Below are 19,166 nucleotides of genomic sequence, written 5' to 3'. Positions count from 1 at the left end.
TTTTTTTGAAAGGGAGGCAACAGATTCAAAGCATTGCATCAGATAAATCAAACACATCTGGGGACCCCATTTGGCTCATGGACCACTTGTTTGCAACCTGTAGCCTGAGAAGGGTTCACACTCCTGCTGGAAGAAGCTGAAAGTCTTGCTGCCACTTGGATGCCAGGCCTGCAACCTCAAAGGCGCGTGCTGATCTCATTGGCATGAGCATTGCTCAGTCACCTGCAGGGCTGTCTGACTTAAGCGCTGCTCAAGTACAAGGAAAACAGTCACAGGAGGAAACCTGAGGATTGTGACATGAGAGGCCTTGTGCCTTCCATCTACCTCCTTTTCCTCCTTAGAGATAACATGGTCCTATATAGCCTTTGAACTAGGTGACAACCTGATCATATTCTAAATTGTTTTTCTTTGAGTCCCAACCAATGGTAGTTAACCACTGATCACAGTCCAACCATGCCTCAGTAAATACTGTTCTAAGTGTATTATATACATTTTCTTATTTAATTCTCCCAGCAATCCTTTGAGCTCCTGCTATGGTCAATCCTATTTTGCAGATGGGAAAACTGAGGCTGAGGGAGGTGAAGCAACTTGCCCAGGGTTACCTCACTTGACAGGGGGCACTAGGATATGAACCTGGATGCTTTTATCTCCATCCTAGCAAGGCCACACAGCCACAGTTGCCTTTCCTTTCAAGTGCCCAGGCAGCAGAAACTTCTGTAGGAATCAAAGTGGCTCACTGAGTCCTAACCCCATATGTGATTCTCCTGCAAAGTCACGCAGCGGACACCCTCACAGAAACCTCCCAGCTGGGCCAAGGCAGATCAAGGAGCTAAGAGGAGGTTCTCCCAGCTTGCCAAGGCTCTCCAGCTGCCTGGCTCACCCGCTGATCCTGGAGGAGTTCTGGGGAGGGAGGCTTTATAATTAGAGCCAGATCCATCCTCCCTGAGGTTGGGCCAGAATTACATGCTGGGGAGGAGGTGGCTCTGCAATCTGGGGCCACTTTCTCTCTCTCTCCAATCATGGTCACACAAGTTTTCCACTGGGTGTGGAATCTAGCAAGCTGGTCAGGAGAGCTGGAGAAATCCTCCACAGGCAGCCCCTCGGGCTTCATCTATTTGGGGCGAATGAATGTTCAACTGATCAGCTGAATTCCCGGGAATCATTCCATTACATCTCCTAGCAGCCAAGGTCAAGGTGAAGGATGTGAACTCTGGAGCCAGCTACATGTGCCTTTTAACTCTGTCCTTGCCATTTATTGGCATGGTGAACTTGGCAAATACTAGGAAGAATGATGGAAATTGATGAAATATTTCCTCTGTGCCAAGAGCTTTTGTTACAAGCATCATTTACTCCCCACAAAAGCCCTGTGGGGGTATACTATTGTCCCATTTACAGATGAGGAAACTGAGGCACAGAGAGGCTGAGTAACTTGCCCAAGGTCACGCAGCCCGTAAGTAGAAGAGCTGGGATTTGAACCCAAGCAGCCTGACCTTATAGTCCATGCTTTCCCAATGATGTTATAGTAAGATTCCATTTGCCAAATGAGTCCCTTAGGTAAATACTGAAATGAGGGTTGAGTGGTCCTAGGTGATGGAATAAGAAGATAGAGAACTAACTCTTCACAGCACTGCACCGTGGCACTGTCTGCGCATTCACTCTGGATACCTCATTTCTCAACCCTGGCACCACACACATTTGGACCTGGTGTTTCTGTCTGGTGGGGACCGTCCTGTGTACTGTGGATTATTGAGCACAATCTCTGCCCTCTACTTGCTAGATGCCAGTAGCAAACCTCCCCCAGCCAGTTGTGACAACCAAAAACATCTCCAGATATTGCTAAGTGCCCCCCGCCCTGGGAGGGGGGAGGCAACATCCTCCCCCCTCAATGCCTCCCCCACCCCACATTGAGAACCACTGTTCTAAAGGGTGCCAAAATGTGTTTAGAACTCAAGATTCAGTAAATGGCATTACTGAACACCCATCTATGAATCTTTTTAAAATCCAAACAAAGAGCTTTCTCCTCTAACATGAAGACATCACTATTCTATGGGGCTACTTCCTGGGAACACCTTAAGAACCACTGCCCTTGGTGGCAGAATAAACATTCTTTTCCAGGGGAAGTCAAGATCCTATGCTAATGATCTTCTTGGACTTTGGGGGTAAACAAAGAACATTCACCAGCAAAGTCAGCTGCCAGTCTGGATAGGACAAGAGAGTGGCAGAAAATGGAAGAAAGGAGATTTCTTATCCATCCAGCTAACTCAAGAAATATTTATTGAATTCTTGCTATAAGCCAGGTGCTGTGTCAGGCACTGGGGCCACTTCAGTGAACAGGCACAGCCCCTTTTCTCATGGAGTTTACTAAATTTACTGGCCACCATTCTGTCCTGCACCCAAGGCAGACATCACTAATCAATCACAGTCCTGTCCCATTGAGCCTTCTGACTCCTCAAATCCATGTGCCCACTCAAATGATTAAAACAGACACAAGGGATAAAAACCCATTTGCCCTTCATTTTGGGGATTCAATAAATGATAACTGTTAATATCAGCTATTATCTCATCCACCATCCTTCAATACAAATAAGAAAACAGGCCCAAGAGGAAAGAGTGGTTTGCTTTAGAAACACAGTGGCAGATCCAAGGCCCAGATTAAGGTATTTTTACTCCTTTCCCTCTGTGTTCCTCATGGCAATTGGATAACAGAATCGGTGGCACAGTAAAATTCCTCATTATGGTTTCCTACATTTTTTGGGTGCATATGCATATTTGCCTCAGGAGAAAGTAAATAAAAATATATTTTTAGCCAGAGATAGAGGAGTGGGTTGCCCACCCCCACGCCCAGTCTGCTCAAGAAGAAGCCACATTAAGATCTTAGAAGAGCTTTTTCCTTTGATTATTTTAAGGGCCTGATGATTAATGAGGTCCAGCCTCAGACAGCTGCAGTTTTACCGTTTCTTTAACTGCTGTTAGTTCCACCAAAGAAATGGCCCTATTTTAAGAGATGCCTCCCTTTTCTCCCTTCCTTCCTCCTCCCTCTCTATCTTCCCGCACTTTCTCTCCCTTCCTCCCTCTCTCCCTTCCTCCACTTTTTCCCTCCCTCCCTTCCTCTCTACAGCTCTCTCACTCAGCTCTTTCTTCCAACCAGAAAATCACTACAGCAGTGACTCATACCTTCCAGAAATAAGAGGTGGGTTGTTGGGCAACCCAACCAAAAAATGGGCAGAAGACCTGAATAGACATTTCTATAAAGAAGATATACAGATGGCCAACAGGCACATGAAAAGGTGCTCAACATCACTGATTATTAGAGAAATGCAAACCAAAACAACAATGAGGTACCACCTCACTCCAGTCAGAATGGCCATCATTAACAAGTCCACAAATAACAAATGCTGGAGAGGGTGAGGAGAAAAAGGAATCCTCCTTCACTGTTTGGAAATGTAAATTGGTACAACTACTATGGACAACAGTATGGAGGTACCTCAGAAAACTAAAAAAAATATAGAACTACTATATGATCCAGCAATCCCACTCCTGGGCATATATCCAGACAAAGCTTTAATTGAAAAAGATACATGCACCCCTATGTTCATTACAGCACTGTTCACAATGGTCAAGACACGGAAATAATCTAAATGTCCATTGAGAGATGAATGAATTAAGAAGATATTGTATAGTATGCAATGAACTACTACTCAGACATAAAAAAGAACAAAATGTCATTTGCAGTAACACGGATGGAACTAGAGATTCTTACACTAAGTGAAGTCAGAGAGAGAAAGACAAATACCATATGATATCACTTATATCTGGAATCTAATGTGTGGCACAAATGAACCTACCTACAGAAAAGAAACAAACTCATGAACATGGAGAACAGACTTGTGTTGCCAAGGGGGAGGGAAAGGGAGTGGGATGGACTGGGAGTTTGGGGTTAGTAGACACAAACTATTGCATTTGGAGTGGATAAGCAATGAGATCCTGCTGTTTAGCACAGGGAACTATATCTAGTCACTTGTGATGGAACAGGATGGAGGATAATGTCAGGAAAAGAATGTATGTATGTATTTGTGTGTATATATATACATATGGAGAGAGAGGGGGTTAGAGAGAGAAAGAGGTGGGTTGTTGAGGGAAGAGTCTATAAAGCTGCCATCTAAAAACCAGAGTAATCCAGCCTCTCTTCTCTTTGGAAGACCAGAGGAGTCTTTCCTACTGACCTCTCCAGCCCCTGAAACCATCCAAGATCCTCTGGACTGCAATAGCTACTGTTTCCCAATCTTGATGCCTCTGTCTCTGCCACAGCCACTTCCTGGCAGTTTTGTTTGTCATCGTCTCCCAGGTCTCTGCTGGCCCACATGTTTTCTGTCCAGTTATGGTAGGAGGGACCGCAGCCGAAGTGCACTTCCTGGAAAGCACTGTTCAAACACTCATTCATTCACTGAACTAAGATACATTGATTAAGCACCTATAGATTCAACCCACAAGACAAGGATGTAGCAGTTCTGGTGCAGCAGAAATGAATTTGACTAGGAACCATGAGGTTGCAGGTTCAATCCCTGGCCACTCTCAGTGGGTTAAGGATCCTGTGTTGCTGTGGCTTTGGTGTAGGCCAGCAGCTGTAGCTCCAATTAGACCCCTAGCCTGAGAACTGCTGTGGGTGCAGCTCTTAAAAGAAAAACAACAACAACAAAAAAGACAAGGGTGTAGATTTAGAAGGGGTTAAAGAACCCCGCTCTGTAACATACAAACCAGGTGGTGGCCTTGGGCAAGTTGACCACTCTCTGTGTCTCGGTTTCCTTTTCTATAAGATCAGGGTGCTAATAGTACTTACTTCAGTGGTTGTTATGGGGGGTGGATGAGCTAACTCTATAACATGCTTGGTGTAGTGCCTGCCGTACAAAGCACTGTTTTAGTTTTCATTTATGGCATGCTGACTGAAGTGGATTTCACCTGTCATCTACCCAGCCTCCATGTCTCTCTTTCTCCTTCCTAACAGAATTCAAATATTGTGCTTTCCGGCTCCAGTAGTAGGTTTTAATTAGTCCAAGCCAATAGTTCTCAAAGTGTGGTCCCTGGACCAACAGCATCAGCATCACCTGGGAACATGTCAGAAATGGTATCATTGCGATGTCAGCTCACAATGTGATCTGCACCTAGGATGTGCCTGGCACCATACAAAGTGATTCCCACGCGTGACTTCAATTAACCCTCCAATGCAGAGTCTGTTATTTTCTTCTTTCTGTATGAGAAAACTGATGCTCCGAGAGGTCAGTTCACTTGCCCAAGTTCACACAGCTAGGAGTGGCAAAGTCAGGACTGAATCCAAGTCCATTTGACTTCAGAGCCCAAGCATGTAACCACTACATCATCCTGCCTCTGGAGAAACTGAAGGCTGAGGAGGAGAGTCCAAGAAAGAGAACAATAAAACAATTGGGGCATGCAATAGTTCAGAACGTGCATGCCTAGAATGGTGGCTTCCTGAGCAGGATGCTTAACCAAGTACAGCTTGCCTGAATCTATAGAGATCTTGTCTCCCATAAGGCCAAGTTTATAGTGTGAAAGACCATGGCTTCACATGCAGAGAGGATCAAAGAGCCCAAATGCACTCCAGTGAAACAAGAGTAACATAAAACACCAAAGGGACCATCAAAGCCACGATGTAACAGGTAAGACAGAGCTCAATGCAACTCCAGACCTGTAAGTTCCCTTCTTCCTTCTTGCTTGCAAACCCCTTTCATGTCATATCTCAGGCTGGGCTTCCCCCAAAGCCTAAAGACAAGGAATCTAGTACACATAGTTGATTTAGGTGGTGCTCCCAGGAGAGGTGGGGAAGGCAGCCAAATCAGAGAGCCTTAACGAGCAGGTATCTCCGGTGGGCAGTGGATCTCAACCCCTCTGGGATTGAAGCATTCCCTTACATGAAGGGAATGGGGATGTGCCAAAGGGATGGGGGTAGGTACTACCAGGCTCTTTGACCCTCTGAAATGCACATGCTTGGGCCCCACTAGGAGTGTGTGATTTCAAGAGTCTGTAACCTCAGAGTAATGTCTTTTCTCTGTCCTCAATATCCCTGTGAATTAGACCCCGACTCAGTGATCAAGTTTTGCTATGTTGTCAGTGTCATCACGGAGATAACCCAGAGGACACCCACTCAGGAGAGGTCGCCTTACTGTTTTCCTGCCATACTGGTCCGAGATGTTTCCCCAGAGAGTAGAGCTGGACATCATACCGACAAAGACCACCTGTGGGGGGAAGATAGTTTCTGTTAGACAATGACACGGAGCAATGCAAAGAAAAGGAACACCAAATTGAACCCGTGATGTCACACTTTTTTAAAAAGTGAACCACCACTGACTGAGATTTTTCTAAGATGTAAGCACTGGTCTACATGCTTTCTGTTACTGCTTAAGCCTCACAACAATCCTTAGGGCAGATGCTATTATTATCCGCATTTCATAGATGAGGAAACTGAGACTTAGGGAAGTCACAAGGCCAGGTTCACACAGGTCTAAGTTTTGCAGCCGGAACTGGAATAAGGCTATATGGCTGCAGAGCTAGTATTTTACCAGTCTCTCATAGAACCCAATAAATGTCTTGCCCTATGGCTAAGGAAATGTTCAAGGTTGCAAGGTAGAGTTTGGAAGATATGAAAACAGGAGACAGGGGGTTGGAGTGGGAGCTGTAAACTATTAGCAAGAGAAAGCACCCACTGTGTGCTGAGCAAAGTCCTTGTTCTGTTGATAATCCTTGATCAGAACTGATGGGGGATGAATGACCATACACATTTTGTAGATGGGCAGCTTGAGGCTTAGAAGGGGTAAGAAACCTGCTTTTAGTCCAGGGAGGAGCAGGGAGAGACAGACCTTAAACCCAGGGAGCCTGACCGGAGCTTTCATTACTGTTCTATCTTTAGCAGGGCACACAACGTTAAATGGTTTGTATACACGTCTTACCCAATGCTCACAGCAGCCCTACAGAGTGGGTGGTATTATTATCCTCATTTTACAGATCAGGCAACCGAGGCCCAGAGAGGGGACAGCACTGCCTAGCATGGTCTGAACCCAAGAGCATTCCTTCAGGCACATCCCATGGGGGTGGCTCCAAACAGGCTAAACAGAAGCATTCCAAGGGAAAAGCAGATTTGGATTTTTGTTGTTGTTGTTGTTTGTTGTTGTTGTTGTTATTGTCTTTTTAGGGCTGCACCCACAGCACATGGAGGTTCCCAGGCTAGTTCCCATGGAGCTACAGCCACTGGCTTACGTCACAGCCACAGCAATGCAGGATCACGTCTGCAACCTACACCACAGCTCACGGCAACACTGGATCCTTAACCCACTGAGCGAGGCCAGGGATCAAACCTATGACCTCACAGTTCCCAGTCGGATTTGTTTCCACTGCACCATGACGGGAACTCCAGATTTGGATATTTTTAAAGGCATTAATTTCCACATCCTCAACTTCCATATAGACTCTTTCTAGAGAACAGGTTAGGCGTTCTCTGCCCCAGGCTCCCTTTCTCAGCCTCCCCTCCCACTCTCCTCCCTACCCCATCCTTCCGGCCGCAACTCACAGCACATTGCTTTGAGGCTAAACCCTCCAGGATGCCTCCAAAAGGACACCTATGACACAGTTACTAATCCTCTCACAAGTCATCTAGATTCAGTGGCCATTTTATTATTTTTAACCAAATTGCAGGAGAGCCTAATCAAGCTGTCAGCAAATTAGATCACTAAAAATAATTTTTCATAAGCGACTGCTGTGCTCTTCAGCATAAAACTTGGGAGTGTTGAAAAAATCAAGTGGCATCAGTTTATTGAATTATTACACAACTCCTTCAATTTCCCCCCACCAAAACTTTTTATATGAGAACAAAGACTATCATATTCATATCTATTCAGTAAAAATGAAAAATAGGAATACCATTGCGGCTGAACCCTGTCTCATTTTAGCAATAATTAATGATTCAGGAGTACATGACATAACTGAGAAACAGTCTGTACCCCTCATTAAGAGGTGCATTCCTGATCAGAAATCACTTAAGTTGAGCAATTGTTTATCACAGTTAATTATATCTTGTTCTGATCTGTTTATTACTAAAATCACCATGATAACTTACTGCAGGAGAAAAATTTTAATACTTAGAACCTTATGATCTCAGAAAATTAAAAACAGTAATTTAAAATGTATGTATTCTGTCATAAAAAATTATGACAGGATGACACATGAAATACTTTCAAGCACAGTAAAATATAATATAAAAATTGTATGGAGAAATAGAATGAAAATACAAGTCCAAAAGGAAAACAACACAATGCAGGCGTTCCTGTCGTGGCGCAGTGGTTAACGAATCTGACTAGGAACCATGAGGTTGCGGGTTCGGTCCCTGCCCTTGCTCAGTGGGTTAACGATCCGGCGTTGCCGTGAGCTGTGGTGTAGGTTGCAGACGCGGCTCGGATCCCGTGTTGCTGTGGCTCTGGCATAGGCTGGTGGCTACAGCTCCGATTAGACCCCTAGCCTGGGAACCTCCATATGCCGTGGGAGCGGCCCAAAGAAATAGCAAAAAAAACAACACAATGCAAACTTTCTAAATCCTCTGCAGAGCTTATTCACAGTATTTTTACACAAATGATGATGTGTAGCAGATAAATATTTCAATTCCATGGACACATTCAAAAGAGTGATACAATTTTATTTAAATTTTTAATATTTCAATACACCCGAGGGAGTTCCTGTCGTGGCTCAGGAACAAATCCAACTAAGAGCCATGAGGTTGCAGGTTCTATCCCTGGCCTTGCTCAGTGGGTTAAGGATCCAGTGTTGCTATGAGCTGTGGTGTAGATCACAGACGGGGCTCGGATCCCACATTGCTGTGGCTCTGGCATAGGCCAGTGGCTACAGCTCCGATTGGACCCCTAGCCTGGGAACCTCCATATGCCGCGGGAGCGGCCCAAGCAATGGCAAAAAGACAAAAAAAAAAAAAAAAAAAAATTCAGTACAACCAAAATTATATCACCTGTAACTATAATTTTAAAATTTTAATGTCAATTTAAAAACTTGTAGGAGTCCTGGGGGTTGCATAGTTTTTTCACAATTCTTTTCTAGATTAGCTCAAGCAAAAGTATTTGATGTTTACTGTTTTGGGGTAAAGTGTTGCCTTACATGCTGGGTGATATCCTTACATTCCTAAAGAGTTAAGAATCCCAGAAGGGGATTAAGATGGCGGAATAGAAGGACTGGAGCTCAACTTCTCTCCTAAAAACAAAATTCACAACTAAAAGCTGAGCAATCCCCACCCAAATGGACTGGAAACCTTAAAAAAGATACCCTACTCCAGAAGAACAAGAGGAGGCCACATCAAGAGGTAGGAGGGGCGATTTCACGATATAAACAACCCCATATCTCCCAGGTGGGAAGCTCCACAGACTGAAAACTAACTGGTTCACAGAGAGAGACTCACCTACAGGAGTGAGAGTTCTGAGCCCCACATCAAACCCTCACGTGTGGGGATCCGGCACTGGGAGAAAGAGCCCCTGGAGCATCAGACATTGAAGGATAGTGGGGCTTGTGTGCAGGAGCTCCACAGGACTGGGGGAAACGGAGACCCCATTCTTAAAAGGTGCACACGGACTTTCACGTGCACTGGATCCCAGGGCAAAGCAAAGTCTCCATGGGAATCTGGGTCAAACCTGACCACAGTTCTTAGAGGACCTCCTGGGAAAACAGGGGTGAATGTGGCTTGTTGTGAGGGAGGGACATTGAAAGCAAAACTCTCGGGAATATTCAGCAGCGTGCCTTTCTCTGGAGGTGGCCATTTTGGGAAAATCTGGCCCCACCTGTCAGTCAGTGCTGAGAAGCCCCAGGGCAAGCAACAATCCAGGTGGGACCACAGCCCCGCCCCTCAGTAAACAGGCTGCCTAAAGACCCCTCAGGCACACAGCTGCCTCTAATCTCATCCAGAGACTAAGCCCCACCCACCAGAGGGATTAGAATCAGCTCCACCTACCAGTGGGCAGGCATCAGCCCCTCCCATCAGGAAGCCTACAGCAAGCCCCCATACAGACTTCAGTCACAAGGGTGGCAGACACCAGAAGTAAGAGAGGCTACAACCCTTTTATCTGTAAAAAGGTCACCACACCAAAAACCTATAAAAATGAAAAGACAGAGGACTATAACTCAGATGAGGGAGAAAGGAAAAAACCCAGAAAATCAGCTAAGCGATGAGATTCTTATCCTCCAGGAAAAAGAGTTTAGATTGTTGATGCTGAAGATGATGCAAGACATTGGGAATAAACTGGAGGCAAAGGATGGATAACTTACAGGAAACACTGAGCAAAGAGATACAAGATATAAAACTTAAACAAGAAGAGATGCAAATTACAATAACAAAAAACTCACTAGAAGCAGCTAACAGCAGAATACAGGAGGCAGAAGAAGGAATAAGCAAGGTGGAGGACAGACTAGTGGAAATCACGGATGCGGAACAGAAAAGAGAAAAAAGACTGAAAACAAATGAGGAGAGTCTCAGAGATCTCTGGGACAATGTTAAACGCAGCAACATCCGTATTATAGGGGTGCCAGAAGGAGAAGAGAGAGAGAAGAGGACAGAAAAAACATTCCAAGAGGTAATAGCCGAAAACTTCCCTCACATGGGAAAGGAACCACTCACTCAAATCCAGGAAGGGCAATGAGTACCATATAAAATAAACCCAAGGAGGAATACACTGAGACACATATTAATCAAACTGACCAAAATTAAAGACAAAGAGAAAATCTTGAAAGCAGCTAGGGAAAAGAAACAAGTAACATACAAGGGAACCCCAATAAGGTTATCGGCAGATTTTTCAGCAGAAACTCTGCAGGCCAGAAGGGAGTGGCATGATATACTTAACGTGATGAAAGGAAAAAACCTCCAACCAAGATTACTACCCAGCAAGGCTCTCATTCAGATTTGAAGGAGAAATCAAAACCTTCACAGATAAGCAAAAGTTGAGAGAATTCAGCAACACTAAACCAGCCTTAAAACAAATACTAGAGGAACTTCTCTAGGCAGAAAAGAAAAGACAGCAACAGGAAACAAAAATTCCACAAATAACAAGGCTCCCCAGTAAAGGTATATATACAGTAGAGATACAAAATCATCCATGCATGATTATACCACCAAAATCAGAAATCATGAGAAGAGGTGGGTACAAATGCAGGACACTGGAGATGAACTTGCAATTAAGAGAACAACTTAATCTCGTATACATATAGACTCATATCAAAACTTCAGAATAACTGCAAACCAAAAATCTACAATTGATACACAAACAAGGAATCTCTGAAGAAGAAATATATCTCATAGTAAATAAGCACATAATCCACCATGAAGGGGGTCATTTGACATCATTCTTGGAATGCTGAAGTCTTCTTAGATCTGATTCTGATTTCCTCTCCATCAAAGAATTTATGATAATTTAAGTAATGCAACTGTACAATTAAATAATACAGTTCTACAATGTTATTAATAACCGTTTCTCTCCATGGTACAATGTAAAGTCTATAATGTCTTGTTTATCACATTACCTAGAATGGTGTAATGCCTTTATTGAAGAATCAATGAGATGTAACAAATTGTGAGGACATACTTATATAGTTACACTGTTTTTTAACCACCTTATGCATTTTATATTTTACTTATTTTCAGAGGGTGTATTATTTTTGTCATTCTTACCAGTTAAGTTATTCTTTTTATTATGCTATATAAAATATTTAATGGTACATAAGGCTTTCTTCTTTATAAATTTTAGTTGCATAATACACACAATTTTAATATAATGCTAATTTTTAAAGAAAAATTGAAATGTAATAGATAACACTAAAGATGAAAGCCATACAAAATGGGATAAAGTATAGAATAAATTTCCTATTTGTCTCAGCATATTTTCCATTCCACTTCTCCAAAGTCAGTCGCTTAATATGTTTCTTAAGATCCATAATATAATAATCTGTGTGAATGTAATTGTGTTTAAATATATGTATTTTATTTTGAAAAAAAAATTTTTTAACAGGCATTCTTCCTAAACCATGCAAACCAATCACTAGATATTATTGAACATGAAAAGAAAATTGTATACAGTGATGAATATATTTGCTTTGGAATTAGTTAACTAGCTAGTTACCTACAATTATAAAAGAGCTATGAAGATACAGCTGAAGGGTAAGATTTAAAATGTTCTTTAATTACTGTATGATAGATAGTTTCTTACCACTATGCACTCAGAATTGTCAATTCAAACTGTTTCCAATTTGAATTCTACCAAGTTTTCTTAATTAGCTTCTAACAAGATTTGCTTCGTTAATGGAGTTTTTATTATTGTTGTAATTAAAAATAATTATGGAATATGTGCACACTCCTCAAATAAAAAAATTAAAAAAAAAAAGAATTAAGCATCCCAGTAAATACATGTTTTCCCCATCCTTAGTCTCCCAAGGGAGACTAGGCACAACAGAACACTGGTTAAATATCACAGTAATTACGGTAACCCACACAGGTATTTCCTATGACAACAATGATGGTCAGTGTTGTCATTACCTACATCATGCAGTTAAAACAGCTCCCCTAGTGCTCGGATTTTTTCTGCAGAAAACCTGGCCATAGAACTTCACTGCTTTACTAGCCCATAAGTCAAACCTGATACCAGAGGGAAGTGATCCAGAACAGTGTCTGGGGGCAGGGGCTCTGAGTCGGCCTGGCCGGGGTTTCAATTCTGCCTCTGCCACTGATAAGCTGTGTGAGCTTGGGCAAGTCATTGCACCTCTCTGAGTCTTAGTGTCCTTGTCTGTAGAAGTGGGAGTAATAGCATCTCTTTCATAGGTTGAGAGGGTTAAAGAGGTTAATCATGGAAAACCCTTAGCACAGAGGCTGGCATATAAGAAGTGCTCGATAAGTGATGGTTTAGGAACCAATGACAAGGGATCAGAAATGCCCCATGTTGCAAAAACAAAAACACGGACCTGTGATTTTCCCCTATGGGTTATTTGTGAGAATGAAGAATAGAAGAAATAAGTACTATTTATCCAACCTCTACCATGTGCTAGGCACTGTGGGGATTTGGTTGACCATCCACAGAAAAACAGGTGTTATCATCCCCATTTTGCAGATGATGTAATAGAGCCAGAAAGTGCCTCATTCGAGGTCATACAATTCATGGTAACTAAACCACAAAACCCCAGATATTTGTGCTTTTGAAGTTCTTGAGCTGCATGACCTTATTGCTAATAACAGACCAGGCCTGTTTGTCAAAAGCACTCAGGCTATTCTAGAATAGTTGTCCATAGAAAAGCAGTATTCTGGGAGACATTCCTAGTTAGCAGTGACCTTGCCGCTGGCTAAGCTGTATGACCTTTCAGGAGTGACTTAACTTCTCTGTGCTTATTTTCCTCAGCTCATAATTGTTCCTACCTCATAGGGTTGTGAGGATTAAAGAGCACAAAGTATATTGTGCATATATTGTATACACTGTATACAAAGCCATTTGCACTGTAAATGATCAATAAATATTAGCTTTCCTGAGTATCATTATTAGTATCCTCTTATCCAGCCTGCATTCCCCTCCCTTTTAGAAAATTATCATTGAACTACCTCTCACAAAAATTAAGAGTTCTGCCTCACACTCCTTCGAGCCCTAGTTCCAGGGAGCAGCAGCCCCTATAATTCATTGAACATATACCAAGTGTCAGGAACTGTGTTTCCAATCCTAAAGTCACCCTCATGTGGGAAAAACTGGCATTTCCGTTTTGGAAGAGAGGTTTAAGTGGTGCACTCAGGTGGGTTCCAACTTCCTGGCAATTGAGCAGATGTCTGGGACCCCTGGATGGGGTTAGAGTTGGGTGCAAACCTACCAGGATAGGTGGGGTGGAGAAAGGAGAAGGGAAGCTGAAGTCAGGGCTTAATTATTTTCTGCTGAGCCCTCAGCAGCAGAGGAGAAGGGGGACATCCTACAAACCCCCCATGGGGACCAGAACTGTGCAAAACAGGAGAGTGCTGCTAGCTGCCTACCGAGGTCAGCAATGCCACTTGCCAGCTGGGAAGCCGCCACTCACAGTGCAGCTGTGGTGCAAGGATGCTCAGGATCATCATCTCCATGGCGTCGGCCATCTGCAGGGAGGAAACAAACGTCATGAGACCAGGATGCTGTCTGGTGCTGGGGACATCTGACCCCTCACCAAGTCTAACACCCCAAGTGAGCGTGTAGAAAATCCCTTTTCTTATTCCTGCTAAGTGCCTTCCGACACATCAAAACCCACAGAGGAGTTTCCCTTGTGGCTCAGTGGAAACGAATCAGACTAGTATCCATGAGGATGTGGGTTCAATCCCTGGCCTCGCTCAGTAGGTTAAGGATCTGGCATTGCCGTGAGCTGTGGTGTAGGTCACAGATGCGGCTTGGATCTGGCATTGCTGTGTCTATGGTGTAGGCTGGCAGCTGTAGCTCCGATTCAACCCCAGCCTAGGAACCTCCATATGCCACAGGTGCAGCCCTAAAAAAAAGCAAAAATAAATAAATAAATGAATGAATAAATAATAAACAAAATAAACCCCGCTGAAAGCTCCACTAAGGAACTGACAACTAGACATTTAACATTGTGTGTATGCCAGAATAAAGTGGGAAAATACCACATTTTAAAAATCAGAAAAACATTTTTATAGAGACAGACAATCATCTTTTATAGCTCAGTTAAAGACTAGTTTGTTTTTTGTTTACAGGTCATTGCTTTCCCAGGCCAGGGATCGAACCTGTGCCACAGCAGTGATCCAAGCCACAGCAGTGACAATGCCGGATCCTTAACCCACTGAGCTGCCAGAGAACTCCAAGTATGACTTTAAATATGGAAGAAACTAGGAGAGAGCATGAATGCAGCCCCCCCCCCCAAATTATGTAATTGAGTTCCCCCATATTTGGGGAAATTGCAGGTGTTAGCACATCTAGATTGCAATGGATAAACCTCACCCTGGGAAAACCACCTTCATGATCATGGTATATATTAATATATTAAAACACTAGGAAGCCCCTGTAATTAAACATTGTGGTACCTTTGCAGGATTAAACAGACAAAACAGTGGGTCAGAAATGAGAGTCCAGAAGCAAACCCATGTGGCCATGGGAATGTGGTCCACAATAAAGGCAGCTTTGCAAATTAGTGGGGAAAATGATGTGGGGAAGTTGTCCATTTGGAAAAATATGTAGTTAAATCACAGTCTTGCGCTATTCACAAAAATCCATTTCAGTTGTATTAATGGTTTAAGATGCATTATTAGGTAGATTAAGGGATTTTTTAACAAGGGATCCTGAGCCCCTTAAAGCAGAAGGTACATTTTGATATGTGCATGTTTTTTCTAGAGTAAGCCTCACAGATGACATCATAATCTCACAGTGACCCTGAGCCTCAAAAGGGTTGAGAACCGCTTCATTAGCTGGAAGCTTCAACCCTTCCTTAAGGGCAACTGTCAACAACACCCAACTCCCTCCATGCACAGACCTTCATTATCACACAGGGTCAGTCAACCGAAACTCTGTTGATTCCCTATGCTGGGGGAACTGTGTCATTCCTTGTAGACCATGGAAACCCATCGAGCAGCATGGATGTTCCTTGGAGACTGAAGGTGATGTCACTGTCCCCAGAGATACTTGCCCAAGCCAAGCCGGTGAGAACAGACAGCTTCCATTGAAATTTTCCAAAACCAATGGCTTCCACCGCATCTTCCACCATGAAAGTATCTGGGAAGGAGAAAAGGGAAGTGGAGGAAGGAATCAGTGCATTTTGCAGTTGTCCTAGTGTGGGGAGTTCTAGGGGGCTCCTTGGCCAAGCTCTTTAAAGACAGCCCATTCTGCTTCTAGAATTTGTCTTAGAAAAATCTTTCAGCAAGTGTGAAGGTGTATTTTGCTACAAAGGCCACTGCAACTTTGTTTCTACAAAAGGAGAAGAAATTGGACAGCCCAGAATGTGTGTCACTAGGGAATTGGTTAAATTATTTTGTACATTTCATATAAATGTTTATATTTCTACATTATTAAATATAATCTATTAAAAAATGTGAAGATAGAGAAAGATGCATGCAATATATTGTTAGTTAATTTTTAGAAAAAGCAAGATGAGTCAGGGAAAATAAGATTGAGTATCCACAGACTGTCAGTGACCACAGAGTCATCTGTCAGCATTCATTTTTTTGGTATATTTTGATGATGTCTGAATGCTTTATAGATAAACACATATTATTTGTATGCCCAGAAAAAATGATATAATTTATAAGCCATAAGTATTTTGCAAAAGACTAAATACAATGTTCTGAATTGATTTCTGCAAGAGCACTGCTGGGAAAACTGGTGGAATCTGAATAAAATTTGGAATTTAGTAAATAGTATTGCACGCATGTTGATTTCTTAGTTTTGACAAGTATACTATAGTTAGATAAGATGTTCACTTTAGGGGAAGCTGCATGAAGAGTATTTGAAACAATAAAAAAGAAAGAAAAAATATTTAAAAAAGAAAAAAGTATAGAGCATTTGTTGTACTGTCTTTGCAATTTTCCTGTAAATCTAAAATATTCTAAAATTAAAAGGTAACTGAAAAATAAAAATACTAAAGGAACAATGCTGGGTGGCCCTCCTGTGAGCTGTCTCTGGGGATTTTATTAGTCTCTGTTGGGAGTGGTCATCTTATTGGAATTTTAGTCATGGGCCTCTTACATCAATCATAATTTTCTTCAGGAGTGTGAGCTGGTGTCTATCACGCCAGCAGGGTCTGGGTTCCTTCAGCAAAAGTACTGAGGAGAAAGCAGAGGGAGTCCTATCACACTGTCACTAATAAGAACAGTAATAGTAATAATGGTGTATGTATTGAGTACTCACTGTGTGTTAGGCACTGCACTAAGAGCTCGGTGTACATTATCTTTTTTCAGTCACACCCACAGCGTATGGAAGTTCCTGGGCCAGGAATCGAATCCAAGCCACAGCTGCAACGTACGTACTACGCCACAGCTGTGGCAACACCAGATCCTTAGCCCACTGCACCACAGCAGGAAGTCCATGATGTCCATTTTCTTTAGTCCCTGGCACAGTTGTAAGTTAAACTCAGTCTTATCCCAGTTTTACAGAGGAGGACATGGACTTGCCCAGTGTCATCAACACAGCTGGCACACTGTAGATCTGAGTATTGAGCCCAGATCAGCCTGAGCCTGAAGTCACTGCTTCTAACCTCTGCCTCTCCTCTCCCTCCAGTCATTGCCTCCTTAGATCTGCCAACAACAGGCCTTGGGCTTAAGCCAATAATCCTCACCCATGCTGGGAATCTGGGGCCTTTCTGGAATGCATAGAATGTTTTTGTCCATTAGCATCAGGCGGTGAGGGGAGACAAGGTCCCCCAGCCCCACCTCAAAGTCTCTTATTTGACTGTCTGTTCAGAGGGAGCGCAAGGTCCTGGGTAGGAATGTGGACTCTGAGGCCAGATTCCTGGGTGTAAATCTAGCTTGGCTGAGTTCTAGCTGTGTGACCCTGGGCATGATACTTAATCTTTCTGTGCATCAGTGTCCTCACCTGCAAAATGGGGAACATGATTGTGATAGTTCCAGTTGGAACTGTTGAGAAGATTAAAGGCGTAATATGTGTAATGTGCTTAGAACAGTGCTTGGCACAGAGTAAAATCCTCAGCCTGTGTCAGCTGCTCTTAATCACTACTGTCATCTTCACAATCACCATCACCCACCATCATCATCATCACTCCATCATTATCACCACATTATCATCATTACCATCATCATCATCATCATTGTGGCCACTGTCCATCATTAGTCAATGATGTTGACTGGCAGGGATTGTGATGTAACCCTGCCTACTAAAGAAAGCCATGTAAGTCCAGCCCACATTGCCAGTACCACCCCTGGATCCTCCAGGCCCTCCTACCTGCCCCTTCACAAGATCCCTCTGAGCACACCACCTGGAGGGGCAACACTGGTGCCTCAGAGCCCCTGACTATGGCCTGGGCTGATGCCCCAACTGCAGAGCCCCCTCACCGTCAGTGGGATTGGCAAACTCCTTGGGCACAGCTGCCCCATCATCCAGCTCGACGGCCTCTAGGCCTGCACGGACCCCTTCAATCTGGACCTCATGCTCTCCCGAAGCCGTGTCGTCTTCTGACCTTGCACTCTCGCCTGTGCGACGGAATTTCACCACCCTAGAGGACAGAGCAAATCTGGTCATGATGGCTAGAATACCTCCTCGACAGCCTTTTGCATAGCTTGTGTGCCCAAGACAGGTGAAAACTTTCTCTTGTGGTCTGGGGAGTTGAATGGGTTAGGGTGGGAGTGGGGTTGGCATTTTTGTTGAGTTGGACTGTGGGGAGGGTAACAACTTTTAAGAGTTATGTATCAGGGCTGCCATGTACAGTCGGACAGGTTGGGCCCCACACAACTGCAGGAGGAATGCTGTTAACACGGGTGGCTATGTGAATGAGGATAACTTTGTTCTAGACCTAAATACTATTTCAGAATTTAGACTCATCTATCTGTATCTAATGGAAGTATCGATTTGGTTGCCTGAGGGTTACATTATGCCTACAAAAAGTTGGCCTCACAGGAGGTATGTGTATGTATATATAATTATTTCAATAATATATATATGATTGAAAGCAGATGCCAAAGTTTTAGAATTCTAAAAATCTAGATTTCTGATATGTCTTTAAAAAGTAGAGTATCTGGCCATTTGGGGCCCACATTCTTACAAGGGACCAATCTGCTTAGACCAGGGCAGTGTGCCCCCTATAGATGAGACACACAATCCATAGGTGACCACAGTCTCATCCTCTCTGAAAAACCTCCAGCCCTGCGGGTCTCTTGCCACTTATCTTTATACTCGCTCTGTGTTCCTCTCACTTGGCCCTTGGCCCCCTTTGGTCCCATGGGTATTAAAGTCTGAGATCCCATGGACTCCATTCTCAGTGCAATCAATGCATTCCTTCACACTGTGCGATTTTTTTTCTTTTTAAATTGTACCGGAGTATAGTTGACTTACGATGTTGTGTTAGATTCAGGTGTACAGCAAAGTGAATCAGTCACAGATATAGACACATCCATCCCTATTCAGATTCTTTTCCCATATAGGTTATTACAGAGTATTGAGTAGAGT

General features: G+C 43.3%; 1 protein-coding gene across 5 annotated transcripts in view; it reads right to left on the bottom strand.

The window, feature by feature from the left end:
* The window catches only part of SVOP (SV2 related protein), a 97,092-nt gene that overhangs the window by 58,635 nt on the left and 19,291 nt on the right, over window positions 1–19,166 (bottom strand). For all 5 annotated transcript variants that reach the window (XR_014826989.1, XR_014826988.1, XR_014826990.1 and 2 more), the window contains exons 2-5: window positions 18,056–18,216; window positions 15,679–15,764; window positions 14,048–14,146; window positions 6,177–6,248 (exon numbers count right to left, since the gene is read on the bottom strand). Coding sequence is in view for 2 of the 5 variants with exons in the window: in XM_084995648.1 (XP_084851774.1) it covers window positions 6,177–6,248; window positions 14,048–14,146; window positions 15,679–15,764; window positions 18,056–18,216 (418 nt within the window). In the remaining 3 variants the exon portion in view is untranslated. The remainder of the gene's footprint in view (window positions 1–6,176; window positions 6,249–14,047; window positions 14,147–15,678; window positions 15,765–18,055; window positions 18,217–19,166) is intronic.

Source organism: Sus scrofa, chromosome 14 (genome assembly GCF_054392235.1).
Source record: "Sus scrofa isolate SSC_HxYL_T2T_F1_AM1 chromosome 14, Sscrofa_HxYL_maternal_Yorkshire_Landrace_v2.0, whole genome shotgun sequence".
In the NCBI taxonomy this organism is placed as follows: domain Eukaryota; kingdom Metazoa; phylum Chordata; class Mammalia; order Artiodactyla; family Suidae; genus Sus; species Sus scrofa.
The sequence above is the reverse complement of the archived record's forward strand: the minus strand, read 5'-3'. Positions and strand labels throughout refer to the sequence as shown.